At 42.0% G+C, this 18,333-nt stretch overlaps 1 protein-coding gene across 1 annotated transcript in view; it reads left to right on the top strand.

Annotated features, from left to right (window-relative positions):
* PRKAR2B (protein kinase cAMP-dependent type II regulatory subunit beta) overlaps window positions 1-13,156 on the top strand; it is an 87,453-nt gene extending 74,297 nt beyond the window's left edge. The window contains exons 7-11 of the mRNA XM_039247195.1: window positions 2,642-2,743; window positions 4,709-4,783; window positions 7,785-7,850; window positions 7,987-8,125; window positions 11,233-13,156. Coding sequence (XP_039103126.1) covers window positions 2,642-2,743; window positions 4,709-4,783; window positions 7,785-7,850; window positions 7,987-8,125; window positions 11,233-11,366 — 516 coding nt within the window. The 3' untranslated portion in view covers window positions 11,367-13,156. The remainder of the gene's footprint in view (window positions 1-2,641; window positions 2,744-4,708; window positions 4,784-7,784; window positions 7,851-7,986; window positions 8,126-11,232) is intronic.
* Window positions 13,157-18,333: the final 5,177 nt, after the last annotated feature.

Consider the following 18,333-nt stretch of genomic DNA (forward strand, 5'->3'; position numbering starts at 1 on the left):
AGAGGCCCAGCATTTCCCAGTGTGTGTGATACTCAGGCCATCAAGAAGGATCAAGCGTTTTCAGACTCATCTGTAGATGTTATTAAAGTGGCAGTTTGTGAAGGTCGCCTTTGGGTATGTGCATGAGTACAGTGACTTTTTAAAAATAAGCCTAGTGAACATACCACTTAATATTTCAAACCTGGATTTTTAAGAGCGACTTACCAAACTAGCCCCTTTTCAGGGAAATCTGAGTAGAAAAGATACTTTTCTTTTAAAGCCAACAGATTGGAGCTCTGTCATATAAGTGCAGGCATAAAGCTAGGCAGATCCCAAGAGAAAAGTCCTTTGTAGACTCGTCTGACTTTGTAAATAGGACTCGGTCACTGTTCACCTTAGGGACTAACTGATGTGCATGACCCTGCCCGTGTTTCAGGGAGGTGGTGACTGACATGGCTAGCGTGAAAACATTTGAAACGGGCATTTCTGGATTTTAGTTCTGTGTCACAGTGGGTGCGAAGAGGTGGGCCACTAACATGATTTTTCCTGAGACGTATATCTCCCTGAGGTCAGTTGTGTGTCACTGAACTCTTTCTAGTCTTCTCTGTTTCACAGCTAACTCTGTCCATAAACGGTGTTGCAGCTAGTTCCCAGAACCGATTATGTATCAGGATCGCCTGGGGAGCTTTTATGAACTATAGATTATTGAGCCCTACATGCAAACATTGTTTGAGTCATTCAAGTCTGGGATCGGAGAAACCTTTTTGTTGTTAGCACTAGAGCTGATTCTGATGCAGACCCAACCTTAGAAATTATTTTAGTCAATTTACTAATTGTCTTGCAAGTTTTTCTCTTTAAAAAAATTATTAGGATTATAACTCCGAATTACAGCCCTTGTAAAATTGTAATAGACTAATTGGGGCAACAGGATGTTTGCTTTGCTTTCCTAGAGACTTAACGCCCTCCACACTGGGTTTCCCCCCAGCCTACTAGTTAAATTCAGCCTTCCTATGTCAGTGCAGTAGTTTAATAAATAATGAACATAACTCTGCTTTATTTTATATTAAAATGATGTAATTGGTTATCATTGTGTGACAAATTAATGTAATTATGGGGGCTCTTCTTTAAAATAATGTTTTATAGAAAATTTTTCAAAATTAAGTTTGTAGGGAAACCATTTTTTGAGCTGTTTGTTATCGTTAAAATTTTCCCTAGTTCCTTAATTGAGTTCTGTATCTTTGAGGTTAAGTAGTATAAACAGAGGAACGTTTTAGGACCCTGAGAATGATAAACACTGGCATTCAACTCAGTCAAGAAAGTTATAGTTTCTCTGTGCACATTTTTAAAAAAGAAAAACTCTGACACACTGCGGATGTGACAACCTAGCATACATGATTTTTTAAGGTCTCATATTGTAATTGCCTTATGATTAAAAACATTTCTAATAGCGTTTTTTGTGTATTTTTTCCTGCAACCCACATCAAGAAACACATTAGGAAATCTCACAAACAGTGCATGTATATATGTGTCTTTGTGTATAACTGAAATAAATTACTAAACAAACTTTACGAAAAGGTGTGCATGCTGAGAACTTTTATTTATTTTTTATAAAAATGCTCGCCATGGGTGAAGGGGGTCAAAAGGCACAAACTTTCAATTATAAAATACGTAAGACCTGGAATGTCATGGCCACTGTAGTTCATAATACAGCACTGTATATTTAAAAGTTGCTAAGAGTGTAGATCTTAAAAGTTTTCCACTAGAAAAGTATGTATGGTGATGAAAGTTAACTAGACTTACTGTGATCATTTCTCAGTATATATGAATACCAAATGATTATACTGTACTCCTTAAACTACTACAATGTTATAGGTCAGTTATACCTCAGTTTAAAAAAATGCTAGTCATGTTCCCCTGAATTGATTTTGTGACACTCTAGGGCTGTCATCCGCAGTAAAGAAAACTTGTGCTACCATGAGCTCAGAGACACACAGTGGTGGCTTCCAGGGGTTGGGGGTGAGGGTGCAGCTGAGAGATTGGGGGAGATGGGGAGAGGTTGGTCAGAGGGTACAGATTTACAGTTACAAGGTGAATGAGTTCTGGGGATTGAGTGAACAGAGCATGGTAATTATAGTTAACATTGTATTGTTGCTAAGAGAAGAAGCCTTAAATGTGCTCATTACAAAAAAGAAAAGGGTAATTATGTGAGGTGATATCAGTATTAACTTTCTTGTGGTATTCATTTCACAAGGTATAAGTGTATCAAATCAGCACGTTATATACCTTAAACTTACACAGTATCAAAAATCACATAAATCTCAATAAAGCTTGGAGGAAAACCAAGATGGCGCTACTGCTGTTTTTTTAAATGGTACGAAACTGCCACCTTGTGGTTTTATACCAAGTACACATTGGCCAGATCTGTTCTGAGTTAAAGGAAACTGATGCTTTCTTTAAAAAAAAAAGGTAATATTTTATATGGGCATATATTTTATGGTTGAAGAAATAAAGTCTGAAAAGGATAATAACATTAACCCTTTGTTTCAAAGTCTTCAGTTATTGTTTGTTCCTTATAGGGAATAAAATGAACCTATCTCTTCAAACTTTTTTCGTAATAAAATCTACCTTATAACTGTCTTTGTATCTGCTGTTCTGCCTTTAGGACAGGGTAACCTTCAGGAGAATAATTGTAAAAAATAATGCCAAAAAGAGAAAAATGTATGAAAGCTTTATAGAATCACTGCCATTCCTTAAATCTTTGGAAGTAAGTATATACATATATGCTTTTGTTTCTCTTGCTTTAAAATGCTTGGAATATTTTGTTCTGTAGAAGAGGTTCTTTGAATAAAAGTGTATCCACGTTTTTATTTGAAAAAATTAAATTGTGATGTTTGTATAACGTGGTATTTCTTTTACTACCTATGACTGCATTTGTTTTATTTTGCTTAGTTTTACAAGTAATATATTCTGTGAGTATCTATAACTGATTTATACATGGCCTTTATCTAAAAGCAGACCTAATAAGTATCTACCCAAAGAATTTAAAAAATGCTTATTTAAAGGAATACACACACCCCAATGCTTATAGCAGCTTTATCTACAGTAGCCAAATTATGGAAACAGCCATGTGCCCGTCCACTGATGAATGGATATAGAAGATGTGGGTTATATATAATGAAATATTATTCAGCCACAAAAAAGAATGAGATCTTGCCATTTGCAATGATGTGGATAGAGCGAGAGAGTATAATGCTAAGTGAAACAAGTCAGAGAAAGACAAATAGCATATGATTTCACTCATTTGGAATTTAAAAAAACAGAACAAATGAGCAGAGGGGAAAAAAGAGAGACACCAAGGAACATACTCTTAACTATATAGTTGAGAACAAACATAGTTACCAGCGGGCGGAGGGATGGGTAAAATAGGTGACAGGGATTAAGGAGGGCACTTGTGATGAGCACTGGGTATTGTTTGGAAGTGTTGAATCACTATACTGTACACCTGAAACAAATATTACCCTATATGTTAACTGGAATGTCAGTAAAACTTTTCTTAAGAAAAGGGCAGACTTAAAATGATGATATAAATGTAGGCAGCAGCACTAGTTGTGCCTTTACAGGGAGAGCTTGTCAGAACAGTGTGGCCTCCCTGGCCTTTCCTTCGCAGTCAACTTTGCTGTTTACTCCTATTCTCCTTTCCTCTTAAAAGTGGCATTCCAGGGTCCCTTCTGTTTTCAGGCTACACTTACTCACTTGGTGAACTTGTCATATCCTCTGGCTTTAAATACTGCTTATATGTTAATGCCTCCTGAAATTGACATCAGTAAGCGGGTCTCTCTCTCAGATGGCAGACATGTTTATCCAACCACATATTTGACGTATGCCCTCAGGTGTCTAATAGATCTCTCAAACCGAGCCCGTCCTCGACCTCCCCCCCACCCCCGCCCCGCCTTCCCCATCTTACTGTACCTTGGCCAGAAGCCTTGGAATTAGTACTGACTCATCTCCTGAAACTTCCTCTGCTGGGTTGTCAGTACACACGTGGTAGAGCTTCTGGCCACACGACAGAATTGTGTATGAGGCAGCCGTTAATCTCTAGCAGCACCTCTTTTAAGTGAAAGAGATCAGGGGATGGAAATCCGGATCCCTTCGGATTTAGGCAAGTAACATAAAGGAGAAAACAAAGCCAGGATGGGATTTGGGTAAAGCTGGACAACATGTGCTCTGGCTAAAGATCAGCAGCTGGGCTACCACAGCTTGTAGTTAGTGCCATGTGAGACTGTGGGCCAGGTGTTGTGAGTCTCCTTCCTGAGTTTTCAAGAGAAGCTGAGGGTTGCCTTGGTGGCTTAATCAGTTAAGCATCCAACTTCAGCTCCGGTCATGACTTCCTGGTTCGTGGGTTCGAACCCCACATCAGGCTCTGTGCTGACAGCTAGCTCAGAGCCTGGAGCCTGTCTTCGGATTCTGTGACTCCCTCTCTCTCTGACCCTCCCCTGCTCATGCTGTCTCTCTCTCTCTCTCTCAAAAATAAATAAAACATTTAAAAACTTAAAAAGAGAAGCTAGAAATTAAGGTTTTATGAGACATCTATTTTAAAATGCTGGCAGATAATTAATCCAAAACACACACACACTCTACTGGATTTATTTGGCTTATAGGCTCCCCATTGTTAACTTCTGAAATAGAATTACCCAGTTCATCTGTTTGATACTATCTTTTTTCTTTGAAGGTTTCTGAACGCCTGAAAGTGGTAGATGTCATAGGCACCAAAGTATACAACGATGGAGAACAAATCATTGCTCAGGTAATTCACCTTACGGTTATATTCCAAAAGGTTCTTACATGTGGCAGATCTCAATAAATTTTTCATATGTGTCTATAATTAGTATGCAGTGATGGATTAAATGATTATTACCTCCAACAAATGACCTGTTAAAAGTAGTTCAATTTAGGGGCGCCTGGGTGGCTTAGTCGGTTAAGCGTCCGACTTTCGCTTAGGTCATGATCTCGCGGTTCGTGGGTTCGAGCCCAGCGTCGGGCTCTGTGCTGACTGCCAGCTCAGAGCCTGGAGCCTGTTTCAGTCTGTGACTCCCTCTCTCTCTGACCCTCCCCTGCTCACGCTGTCTCTCTCTCTCTCTCTCTCTCTCTCCTAGAAATAAATAAAACATTAAAAAAAAAAATTTTAAAAAAAGTAGTTCAATTTATAGCCATTAAGCTATCTGAATATTTTTATTTACATAATTAACTCCAAATGAATATGTATTAAATCATCACATGGATTTCTGGATAATTTTATATTTGTACGTGACATGAAATTCAAATATATCCAAACAATAAGATGTTGTTTACAATCAGAAAACCAGATGAGTGTTCCTTGCGATAGTAAGAACCCAGCAGGCCCACTGGGAGGGATTCCAGAGTTCTGCACGATCACCCCCTGGGGGTGCTCCCTGATAAAATTCATCAAGAAGAGAGCACACTGCACCCTGTACTTTATGGTTTTCCAGGCACTAAATGGGGGCTAACATGCTACTTAACCCCTAACGCTTTTCTAAAATCCCAGTTGTGACCTCGGTTACAGTAGAGCTGCCAAGAGGTAGAGTTTATGAAGACAGTCGAAGTTCACAGACACAGTTACAGTTAATAGTACCTTGTATTTCCTAGTTACAGTTTTGAAGCATTGAGTGAATGATTTAAACAGATTTTAAAAGATTCTATAATATTTGTATAAAAATACTGATAACGTATTATAATCTTTATCTAAAATACTGTCTCTTCTGGGGCGCCTGGCTGGCTCAGTCTGTAGAGCATGGGACTCTTGATCTCAGGGTCGTGAGTTCAGGCCCCTCGTTGGGCATGGAGCCTACTTAAAGAAATAAAATAATAAAATACCTGTTTCTTGATGTATGTGAAACAAGATTCAAGGTCTGCGAGGCTGAGGAAAGAATAATTGTTTTTAGAGGGCAAAAAAACATGCAAATTGCTCTCTCTTTCCTATACACACAGATGCATATACACACAGTCAGGGATTGGAAAGAAGTGGAGTCCAATTAGATAATAAGGCTAAGGTTCTACTGTAGAAGTTGAAATATAACAAAGTACAGAGCACTTCTGAAATTACTTTTTTAGCCTTTTATTTTGAAATAATTACAGATTCATGGTAAGTTGCAGAATCATTTAGAGAGGTCCCACGCCCTTCTCCCCCACTTTCTGCCAGGGTATCTTGCATCACCACGGTTCAATATCACACCTAAGGAACTGACACTGGTACGGTCCACAGACCCTATTGCACCACTTTTACATCATTTTGAGCACATTTTAATTTTAATTTTTTTTATTTTAGAGAGAGCATGCACAAGTTGGGGAGAAGGGCAGAGGGAGAAACAGAGAAAGTGAGAGAGAGAGAGAGAGAGAGAGAGAGAGAGAATCCAATAATGGCCCAATAATGGGCTCGATCCCACCACTGAGATCATGACCTGAGCCGAAATCAAGAGTTGGAGGCTCAACCAGCTGAGCCACCCAGGCAGCCCGAGAGCACGTTTCAAAAACAAAGTTACGGGGTGCCTGGCTGGCTCAGTCGGTAGAGTGTATGATTCTTGACCTTGGGGATTGTGAGTTTGAGTCCCACATTGAGTACAGAGATTACTTAAAATGTTTTTAAAAAAATTACACAGTAGTCTCTAGAGCTATTATTGTTTAAAATACTTGAAAATTTAATGTGAAGCTCTGATATAAAGAGAGATTATATGTTTTACTTAGGGTTTACTAAAAATATTTTTAGATATTAGTTGTCTTTTAAGTGTTTATAAACATTAATGTCTATATATTACATAAACCTAGACAAAAACGTGATGTAAGCTGATACTGTATTTCTTATAGTTTATATATACTAAAGAGTTTTGAAAAACCAGTTTCTCTAGAATCACTTTGAGAGGCTCAGAAAAGTCAGGATCTGTTATCTTCCATGTTGCACTATTTAATTCGGACGGGATCATCAGAAACCAAGGCTGAGTTCACTCAAAAACCAAAAGCATGAAAAAGCAGGTGTGTAGTTAGAAATGGCAACACTTTCAGAAGCCTTTGTGAAGCCCCCGAGGTGGTGTGGAAGACGTCAGGGCCCACGTGGATTGCTTCCTGATGAGGCCAGTTGCCTTCTCTTTGCGGAGAGTTTCTCCGGTTTGGGCCGCGGGTGCTGCTGCTTGCTGTCAGGGGTGACGCAGGAGGCAGGAAGGGCCGGCAGAGGGGAGGTGCAGCTGGGAAATGATGCTGCCACCTCTGTTTTTTCTTTTTAATGTTTATTTATTTATTTTGAGATAGTTGGGGAGGGCCATCGAGGGAAGGAGAGAATCTCAAGCGGGATCCACATGGTCAGCGCAGAGCCCCACATGAGACTCAATCCCACACACCCTGAGATGATGACCTGAGCCCAAACCAGGAGTTGGACACATGCTTAACTGACTGAGCCACCCAGGCGCCCCCCAGTGCTGCCTTTTCTGACTGTGGACATGGTCGTCCAGGCTGGAGTTGGGGCCGAATTCTTATCTCTGCATTTGCCTTTTTTTGGGCTAATTTTAGCAAAAAATGCTGTCGTAGGGAGTTTATTATTTCAAATAATTTTACAAATGAGCTCATTACTCTGTGATTGTCTAGCACAGACTCTCAATTTAGACGGAGAGAGAGCTTGTTCCTATGGGGGCTTCCCTTGTCTGGCAGAATCATCTGTACATTTCGGGGCTCGAGGGGCAAGGGGGTTGCTGTCACCCGAATTTGCATTTTCACTCTCTATTCTTGTTTCCTTCATACAGGGAGATTTGGCAGATTCTTTTTTCATTGTAGAATCCGGTGAAGTGAAAATCACCATGAAAAGGAAGGTAAGCATTGGCCAGTCCCAAGCAAGCGTCCATGTCAGTGAGGAACGCCGTGGGTTTCCTTTCTGATGCTTTAGACTAAGGGTAGCTCGGTTTTCATAAGCTGAGTTAAAGCACACGCTCTTACTTCCCTTGTCAGGGCAAATCCGAGGTGGAGGAGAATGGCGCAGTAGAGATCGCTCGGTGTTCTCGGGGACAGTACTTTGGAGAACTTGCTCTCGTCACTAACAAACCCCGAGCAGCTTCCGCGCACGCCATCGGGACTGTCAAATGTTTAGGTAGGAGCCACAGCGCTGGACGTGCTCCTCTGGGTGGGAATCGTTAGGTCTGCATTTTATGTATTCATGTTACTGTACCGGTGACCTTACTGGGTTCACACGTTTCAGGGTCCCCACTAAAGAGAACAAGGTAAGGATTCATTGCATTATGGAAATCAGTTTGTGGGAGGCCCTTAGTTTTTTTTTTATTAAAATATTTTTAAAAATTTTTAACGTTTATTTCAGAGAGAGAGACAGAGTATGAGTGGGGGGGTGGGGTAGAGACAGGGGAAGACACAGAATCTAAAGCAGGTTCCAGGCTCTGAGTTGTCAGCACAGAGCCCAACGCAGGGGCTTGAACCCATGAACCATGAGAGCATGACCTGAACTTAAGTTTGGCACTTAACCGACTGAGCTACCAAGGCACCCCTAAAACATTCTTCTTTAAAAAATGTTTTGAGAGAGAGAGAGAGCACGCACCCTTGAGGTGGGAGGAGGGAGAGAGAGAATCCCAAGCAGGTTCCACGCCGTCAGCTCAGAGCCTGATGTGGGGCTCGATCTTACAAACTGAGATCATTTCCTGAGCTTAAGTCAAGAATCAGATGCTTAACTGCTGAGCCACCCAGGTACCCTGCCCTTAGTTTTTTCTTTAAAAATTTTCACATACCTATTTTCTTCTTTTGTATAGGTGTGAAATGGCATCTTGTTTTAGTAAAGAATTCTGAGTATGGAGTTTTATGTCTAGTTTTTCAAATAAAGGCTGTGTTCCTCACAAAAAAGCCAGAAAAGTATTTTTTATAGTGTACGTTAAGGTCTCTGGGCAAAGCTGTCCACTCTTTGGGAATACTTCCTCATCTGGTCCCAGAAATCACAGTTTCAGGTTTGTTAGCATGCAGTAGAATTTTCTTTATTGTTCAACTGTTTAATTCCCTGCAGCAGAAATGCCATTGTCAAATGGAAGGCATCTATCTATATCTGAGATACATATGTGAGAAAGAACTTACTTTAATAGTAAAAAATGGAACTCAGGAGGAGTCCATGTAGATGACATTTTACGAAAAATTGATTCAACAGTGATTAGCCACTCTGTGTTCTTATCCACGGTTCAGTAGAAAACACTTGGCTTCAGTGTTCTTTTTTTATGTTTGTTTATTTTTGAGAGAGACAGAGTATGTGGGGGGGGGGCAGAAGGAGAGAGAGAGAGGGAGAGAGGGAGGGAGAGAGACAGAATCCAAAATAATCTCCAGGTTCTGAGCTGTCAGCACAGAGCCCAACGTGGGGCTTGAACTCGCAGACCACGAGTTCATGACCTGCGTGACCAGCTGAGCCACCCAGTGCCCCAGTTTCAGTATTGTTAAGATCTAAGGGTCCCTTCGGAACTAACCTCCTAGAGGAGTTCCTTTTTAAAGGGCTTTAAGTAAGTATATTAATCAAGTGTTATACTCAGATGAAGAAGGAGGTCGTGAGAAACCGACAGGTAATTTTCCTGAGTGTAGATAATAGTGAGAAAGAGTAAAGGTGAAGTGAAGTGAGTGAAATCCCATTAATTTTTTCTTACAACAAATTTGTTCACATTAAAGAAAATTTGAGAAATACGGAAAAGCTGGGAAAGACCCATACCACCCGCCCCCCCCCCCCGCCTGCAGTGATTTCCACATCCTGTGATAAGTCCTTCTCATCTGTATTTGCACGGGTTTTCTGTGTTTGAAGTGTTGTAAAGCACTGTTTCATTTTCTGTAGCGTAGGCCCTTACTCATTTTATTTCTCATTTTATCAAATTGTAACATCCTACTAGGTAAACATCTACATGATGAGTTAGTCCCCACTGGTGAATATTTTGGGGGTTTTGGCTCCATAGTTTTGGGGGGGAGGGGAGCAGTGTTTGTGTCTGTGTCCACAGACTACTTTTCCATTTACAGAATTTTTCCTTAGAAATGGTCCTCCGAGTAGGCGTGTGCTTTAAGGAGGTCGGTGTATACTGCCCCCCGCTGGACCTGTGCTGATGTGCATGCTGCCCACAGTGCAAGTGTCCAGTCCCCCCACTCTTGTGAGCAGAGTCCTCTGTACCTTTGCAAATTTGAAAGGCAAAAAAAAAAGTTTTTTTTAAAAAGTTTGTATTTCTGCGGTAGAGAGTGTGATCACAGTTCCCATGTGTATATTGTAAATTGAGTTTTTAAAAACGCAGGAGAGAGACCAGGAAAGTGACACACAGCACATCCTTACAGGTGGGGAGAAGCATTCTGGCCACTGGTTTGAACAGTCTAGGCACTGGTGTGAGCACACATTGCGCACGGTGACACTGGGTCTTTACAGCACAGCGTTGTAAACCCTGAGAAGGAAACACAGTAGAGAAAACAAATCCCTTGCCAACTTTGAAGAGTTTGTATTACTGAGTTGGTGACATCAGAACTATTTTTTAGGGGCACCTGGGTGGTCCAGTTAGTTGAGTGTTGGACTCTTAATTTCGAGTCAGGTCAGGATCTCACAGTTCATGAGTTCGAGCCCCACGTGGGGCTCTGCGCTGACAGAATTCTCTGTCTCCCACTCTCTCTCTGCCCCTTGCTCGCTCGCTCTCGCTCTCAAAAATAAATAAACTTCTTTTAAAAAACCCTATTTTTTTAGAATTTCCAGGCTTTGTGTTTTTTTCTCAGCTGAGACCAGGAGCCTCCCACCAGCCTAGCACTGCAAAATCCCATTGTCAAGGGAGCGGTGGCTGTTTATTTTTTGAAGTGGAACATTTTTATCCTTGTGCCCTTATATTTGATATTTATCTAAAAATACCATTGCAGGGGCGCCTGGGTGGCTCAGTCGGTTAAGTGTCTGACTTTGGTTCGGGTCATGACCTCACAGTTCGTGGGTTCCAGCCCCGCGTCGGGCTCTGTGCTGACAGCTCAGAGCCTGGAGCCTGTTTCAGAGTCTGTATCTCCCTCTCTCTCTGCCCCTCCTCCCTCATACTCCATCTACATCTCTCTCCTCTCAAAAATAATTAAACATTAAAAAAATAAATAGATAAAAGTAACCATTGTATTCCTGACCCATGCAGAATGGGTATCCTAAATGACTTCGCAATTTTTCAGATTTGCAAAGAATGTTACATTTCTTTTTCTCTTCTTCTCTCCTCCTCTTAGCCATGGATGTGCAAGCATTTGAAAGGCTTTTGGGACCTTGCATGGAAATTATGAAAAGGAACATTGCCACCTACGAAGAACAATTAGTTGCCCTGTTTGGAACTAACATGGATATTGTTGAGCCCACTGCATGAAGCAAGAGTACGGAGCAAGACCTGTAGTGACAGAATTACACAGTAGTGCTCAGTCCACTGAGGGTGTGTTTGTGTAGGTGCCAAGCATTTTCTGTGATTTCAGGTTTTTTCCTTTTTTTACATTTACAATGTATCAGTAAGCGGAGTAGTGATTTAATACTCAGTAGGCTTTAACATCACTTTCTAAAGAGTAGATCAAAACAATATCGACATACCGATGAAGTGACTTTGTACTCCACAAAATTACGATCTCAGTGAGAGGTTTATTCACGAGTGTAATATATTGAAAGTATCTGTGTGCAGGAAGACAATGGAAGGGTGTTAGCATGGGCAGCACGTGTTCACCTGGACTTCCTTGGATTGCTGTGTTAGTGACTGTGCCCATGTGAAAGGGAACTTGGCAGTGAACCATGCTCTACAGCATGGCATCGTATTCTTTTTACGACTCACTATATATATAGTAAGTACAGTTTTCATCATTTTTGTTTTCAAGTTTTTCTGGCTTGATAAGTTATGTGCTGGCCTTGGACTATGGCAAAATGGCATAAAACATCATATGCAATTCTAAAACCTTTTGTATTCTTGCAATAAAGTACATTTTGACTTCTTTGGCCAAATGTCAGTAAACCTACATGTTCTAGTGGTTTAAGGATGGGCAGTGTAGTCACTGTGACAGTAGGGAGCAGAGATCGTTAGCAGTTTCCTCATAAAGCATATATCTACTTCCTTTTTTTCCATTTCGTGGTTCTCTTTGAGTTTGACATGTAATGTCACAAATAGGTTTTGTTAATGCTATTTAAACTTGTCTTCTAGAAGCTGAAGATACTACATATGCTAAGAAAAAAAAAACCCTCCTATACCAAAAATATTTTGGAGTCCTTATCAACATGCCCCCAAGATATTTCTCTGTTCTTCACTAGGCATGCATAATACAGTCCTTTGCAGACGTCTGTTCCCATGGGTTTCCTTTAAGGTTGTAGAAATAAATTTTTATAAGCAAAACCCTATCTGAAGATAAAAGGAGCTGCTGCCCAGTCCAGATGTACCGCTAGACCTTGCCATTTGCATGAATGTAGACTCAAATGTGCAGGGTGAACTCGAATTGAATAGGTTTTCATTGATAGTTGATACGCTCATTATTCTGCTATCTAGGATGAGTTAAATCCCATTCAACCAAAGCAGTTTTGATCTTAACATGATTTCTAGGCCCATGTGACCACAGTGTCTGGAGGGGTTAATTCTAACCAGTTGTTCACTTTTCAATGAGCAATTTCATATTGGGAAATAGGTTTTAAAGAACTGTGTACCTGGGTGAAAGTATTCTGTGGCTGTTACAGTGTGGTGTTACTGTAGAATGTCAATGGTCTTCTATAATGAAAACGTGGCTACAATCTGTTCATCGGATCATGTACCTGTAAAGAGTGTGTGAACTATAACTTCAGCCCCGTTTTAGATACTGTTGAACAATCTGCAAACCTTCTTGTAGGAAGAGCGCTTACTACACGAAGATGACTTGTTTCCTATTTCAGTTTTTATTTTAAAAGCCATGTCTGTTAGACAAAGAAATGCAAAGAACCCGCCCGAAGCCCCGGCTCACCCTTCTGTATTCTTCACCCACGTTTTCAGATACCTTGTTGCACAAGCTGATCGTTAACTGTTCATGGAATAGCAAACAGATGCCTGTTGAATAAAGAATTCTGACCAGGGCTGTAAATGCCAGTTACATTATTTTCAGTATTGTTGGTTATATTTAAATTTACCTTATAATAAAGCACACTTTTATAATAAAAGGTTTTTAATGAAGTTTTTTTCTTTGTTGTTTGGTTGCTTTGCTGCTAGTTCCTCACCGGCCGCTCCGCCGTGCAGGCTGCCGTGTGGAAGCGTGACTGGGGTGTGGCCAGTGGGAAAACCAGCCCCGGCAACAGCGCAGCCGGGAAGCACGGCTCTTTGCGGCAGCAGGCTGTTTCACAAATTTTAACTGCCAGTCACAGACTTTATAAACAATTATGGTCTGCTGGAGACTCATTGGGCCATTTTGGTCAACCAAATGAGCCTGGCTAACTAGGGAATTTACCTGTTAAAGTATCTAATTAAAATACCACAAGTTTGACGTGTGGATGTGGATGTCCTTATTCAGTCACCAGCCAAGATTCTTTACTATTTGGAATTCTCTGTTGAGGAATTCATTCAAGGATCCAGTATGTGCAGCTTAGAATTACTCTGGAAGAACATTCTGTTAACACAAGTGCTTCTCCCTGTTGGTTTGTTTGGTTTTGTTTTAAATATTTTATTAACTTTGAGAGAGAGAGAGACAGCGTGAGCAGGGGAGGGTCAGAGAGAGAGAGGGAGACACAGACTCTGAAGCAGGCTCCAGGCTCTGAGCCAGCCGTCAGCACAGAGCCCGACGTGGGGCTCGAACCCACGAACTGTGAGATCTTGACCGGAGCTGAAGTCGGACGCTTAACTGAGGCTTAACTGACTGAGCCCCCCAGGCGCCCCCTCCCTGTTTATTTCATCGTGTGTGTGTGTGTTCTGCATGTCAGGATGAACTGGGGCTTGGAGCATATATTTTCACGAACACCACCTGTGACACACGTTGGGCGAACGTATTTGGCTTGCTGTTCGAAATGAGCAGACCATTTAAGGTGTGTAGAAATGTGTGAGGCACAGGACACAAAGTAAGGACTGGACTTTCTTGAAATATGTAAGATTAAGTGCTGAGTCCCTTTCCTTTCTAAAGCATCTTGGAGATACTGATCTAGTTTTCCTGATTTTCTCAAGAAATGTTACATTTATTTAAAAAAATTTTTTTAATGTTTTTTTATTTTTGAGAGAAAGAGCATGCATGAGTGGGGGAGGGGCAAGAGAGAGGGAGACACTGAATCTGAAGCAGCTCCAGGCTCTGAGCTGTCAGCACAGAGCCTGACACGGGGCTCGAACTCACCAGCTGTGAGGTCATGACCTGAGCCGAAGTTGGACACTTAACGTACTTAGCCACCCACGAGCTCCAAGAAGTGTTGTATCTCCTTGGCACTTAAAGCAAGTTACGTGTGTAAGCCCAGGAGGGCAAGTAATACATCCTGCTTTGTTAAATGACTGAAGAAGGAATTCTAATATCTAAATAAAATGTTAGTACCTAAGGAAGAAATGGAATTCTTTAACACATGAGGGAGAAACAGAGTAATAAAGAATGCTGGCTTCTGAAATTAAGAGAATATGAAGTATTCTTATATTCTTATTCTTCTTATATTCTTATTCAGCCTGATGTCGAATATCAGAAAGAGTTCTGACGCAAGCAAATTGGAATAGGAGGCAACCTCGCCTGTTCCAGGATATTTTTAAAGGCAGCAAAACAGGTTGGGCAACAGAAACTATATGGTTGTTAGTCTTAACAGGAACTTAAAAAACAACCTTAAAAGTGTAACGAGGTATGGAAACAAACAGTAAAGTATATCAGGTGTCTGCAGAGGTCTTGAGTGCCGAGCAACAACTATGGGAGCTTGGCTCAGTTCAGTCTGTGTAAGTGAGGAGAGTCCGTGACTTTGCCCACATCAGTTATGTGGTGAGTCCATGGCAGAACTGAGGCAGCAGACACCTCTCGGTCTCCTAGGCTTTCCCATGTTGAGTCTATGGAGAAAGTTGCATCATATTTGCAGGGCAGGGATAGTAAGGTGCTTAAGAGGAAAACTTTATTAGACCAACAGATCTGGGTCTTTCTGTTCCTTTTTTATGCTGTAAATATAAAATGTAACATTGCTAGGAAATCTGAAGATGCGCGTAACATTTACATTTGGGAAGACGTGATGATGTATGCTGTCAAAGGAACTGTCTACACCATCAAGATGAAAGGACACTTACAAGGTAGGTGGCTTCTCCAGGCTTTTGGCTTAACCACCACAGCCTGAGCACTGCCATCAGGCCCCCCACCCCAACCCGCAAAGACATACTGCAAAATGTGTATCCGTGAAATGTTGTGTTAGTATTCATTAGAACTGAGTTGTTACAGTAAGTGAATTTTTACTCTTAACTGCAAAAACAAAATGAGTTTTGTCCCCCCCCCGCCCCCCGCCCAGGGGCCAGTGAAAGTTTTAAGCGCGAGCTGGAAATGCACTCAGATGACAAAAGCAATAACCTAGAAGTGAAACTCTGAAGTGTTTTCTGTTTAACATCCAAAAACAAAAGTTCAAGTGGAACCCTCGAGTTCATGAGCAGTAACTATGGTCAAAAATCTTGGATGAAGTTGCTTCTCTGATCGCTCATTTGCCATCTTTGTCCTCATTGGAAACCCACCTACATCCCGCTGAGGATCAAGAGAAGAAACTGTGTCCCCAGGACGCCATGGTCTCCGTTAGGCCTTTCCTTTCGAGGATGACTCTTCTTGAAATGTATACAAATGATTTTTTTTTAATGTTTATTTTTGAGAGAGAGCATGAGTGGGGAGGGGCAGAGAAAGGGAGACACAGAATCCAAAGCAGGCTCCAGGCTCTGAGCTGTCAGCACAGAACCCGACGCGGGGCTCGAACCCACAGACTGAGATCATGCCCTGAGCCGAAGTCAGACGCCCAACCAACTGAGTCACCCAGGCGCCCCACAAATGACACGTTTTAAAGCCAATTATTTTAGAAGAGAAGCTCACTACAGAGACCTCTTTGGCAAATCCTTTTTTATAATTGCGCCTTAAGTCAACTGCACTTAAGTAGCCTCCACATGTTTACTACTACAGCGTGTTGTGATAGGCTGCATAACTTGAAGCAACGGAAGTGGTTTAGACAGATCTTGTTTGCCTAGGTGACTGGCACCGGGAGGGAGACGAAATGAGTGGGAATAGCACTTGTCTTGTAAGAGCATGAGAGCTGCCCTCCTATGATAGTGATGCATGTGTAGAGCAGGGACACAGAAGGCACACAGAAGCTTGTTCAGCCAGTGCTCAAAACCATGCAGGGCCTACGGCCTCACACAATATGCTACACTAGTCAGATCTGTGCTGCTTGTTTCCATCCACTCGTTCCCTGGTTCAGCAGGCGTCTATTGACTGAGAGCTCAGACAGCAAGAAGCATATGCGATGGTGGCGAGGGTGGGCAGAGGAGGAGGTGATGTACGTGTTGAGGGGTGACAAAGGGAAGCAAAAATACGAAGCGTGGCAATGTGATAGAGCTGTGGTTTTAATTGCTTCTTATCAGGCTTGCCTCTAAAATGAGGTTCTTGGGGCGCCTGGATGGCTTAGTCGGTTAAGCGTCCGACTTTCGCTCAGGTCATGATCTCGCGGTTCGTGGGTTCGAGCCCCGCGTCGGGCTCTGTGCTGACTGCCGGCTCAGAGCCTGGAGCCTGTTTCAGTCTGTGACTCCCTCTCTCTCTGACCCTCCCCTGCTCACGCTGTCTCTCTCTCTCTCTCTCTCTCCTAGAAATAAAACATTAAAAAAAATTTTTAAAAAATGAGGTTCTTACGACAGGCAACGAAAGGAAAATACATAGATGAGGGCCTACAATAACAAGCAGACGTGAGGAGAAAATACATGGGAGTTTGTGTTAATCAGTTCAGGTAACAGGAATGATCTCAAAGACGTTAAGAAGTCATTCGGAAGACAAAAACCCTCATATTTCTGCTTCTAAATTGTATAAATAGGAAGTAGGAGTAAGTCAGAATTTTTGTTCCCTTCTCTAAATGTTCACATTTTCAATAAAACCAAATTGGACAACTTAACGAGAACTTTCTGAGGGCCACTGATGCCACAAAGTGTAGTCTCCGGTGTCCTGAAGACACCCAAATTTACTTTTCTTGACTTGGATCTCCTAAATTCCACATAGGTTCAGCCGCTTTACCTGAATTTCTTGCCTGCACAGCAGCTCATTATCTAAAGCGAAGCCATCCTTGTCTCCTTCCAGTCCCCAGATCCACTCTTTCGAGCGTTCCCCAGCGCCGCAGGAGCATCAGCATACTGCCGATGCTCACCCACAAGTCCCACCCAGCCTAGAAACCCAACCATCACTTTTTAAAAAAAGATTTTAAGTAATCTCTACACCCAGTGTGGGGCTTAAACACAGAACTCCGGGATCAAGAATCACATGCTCTACCGACCGAGCCACGCTGCCCTCTCCCCACCAACCCCCGACCCCGGCCAAAAGTCACTTTTTATTCCTCCTTTACTCCTTGGTTCTTACTCCTCAAGGGGAGAGTGTTAAGACACTCACTTATCAGCCACTGAAGAACGGTCTTGCTATTTACGGTCATCTGAGTATAATTTAACCTTGTAGTTGAATCGTGATCAAGAATCACAAGCACAACAGACACTACTCCTTTCTAAAGTGGCACTCAGTAGTTCCAGGCATTTCCTTACAAATTTAGTGTACCTGAGTACTTGGAATTATGATTTTTTTCTTTTTTTGAGAAAAATAAGGTGCAAGCAGTAGAGGAGGGCGAGAGACTCTTAAGCAGACTCCAGGCTCAGCATAGAGCCCACCATGGAACTTGATCCCATGCCCCTGGGATCATGACCTGAGCCGAAATCAAGAGTCAGATGCCCAACCGACTGGGCTACCGAGGCACCCCTAAAATTAACTTATTTTAAAGTATAGTAGATATGCAAGGCTATTTGTAAGAGTTTAGGCAATCTACCAAGAGAGACTATCTGAAAATTGAGGGCACTATTTTAGATCATACATGTGTTCCATTTCCTAGATTTTGGACAGATGGTCCCTAGCTTAGGATGGTTTGACTCACAATTTTTTGACTCCATGATGGTGCAAAAGCAATGTGTATTCAGTAGAGACTGTACTTTGGATTCTGATCTTTTCTCGGGCTAGCAGCGTGCAGGATGACCCTCTCTCGTGACGCTGGACAAGGCAGCCAGCCGCAGCTCCCAGTCACCCATCTGGTTATGAGGCTCCACAACCCACACGCAAACAGCCATTCTATTTTTCACTTTTAGGACAGTGTTCCATAAAACGCATGAGACAGTCAACACTTGA

This window comes from Hyaena hyaena, unplaced genomic scaffold (assembly GCF_003009895.1).
Source record: "Hyaena hyaena isolate Hyena2069 unplaced genomic scaffold, ASM300989v1 scaffold_294, whole genome shotgun sequence".
NCBI lineage: Eukaryota > Metazoa > Chordata > Mammalia > Carnivora > Hyaenidae > Hyaena > Hyaena hyaena.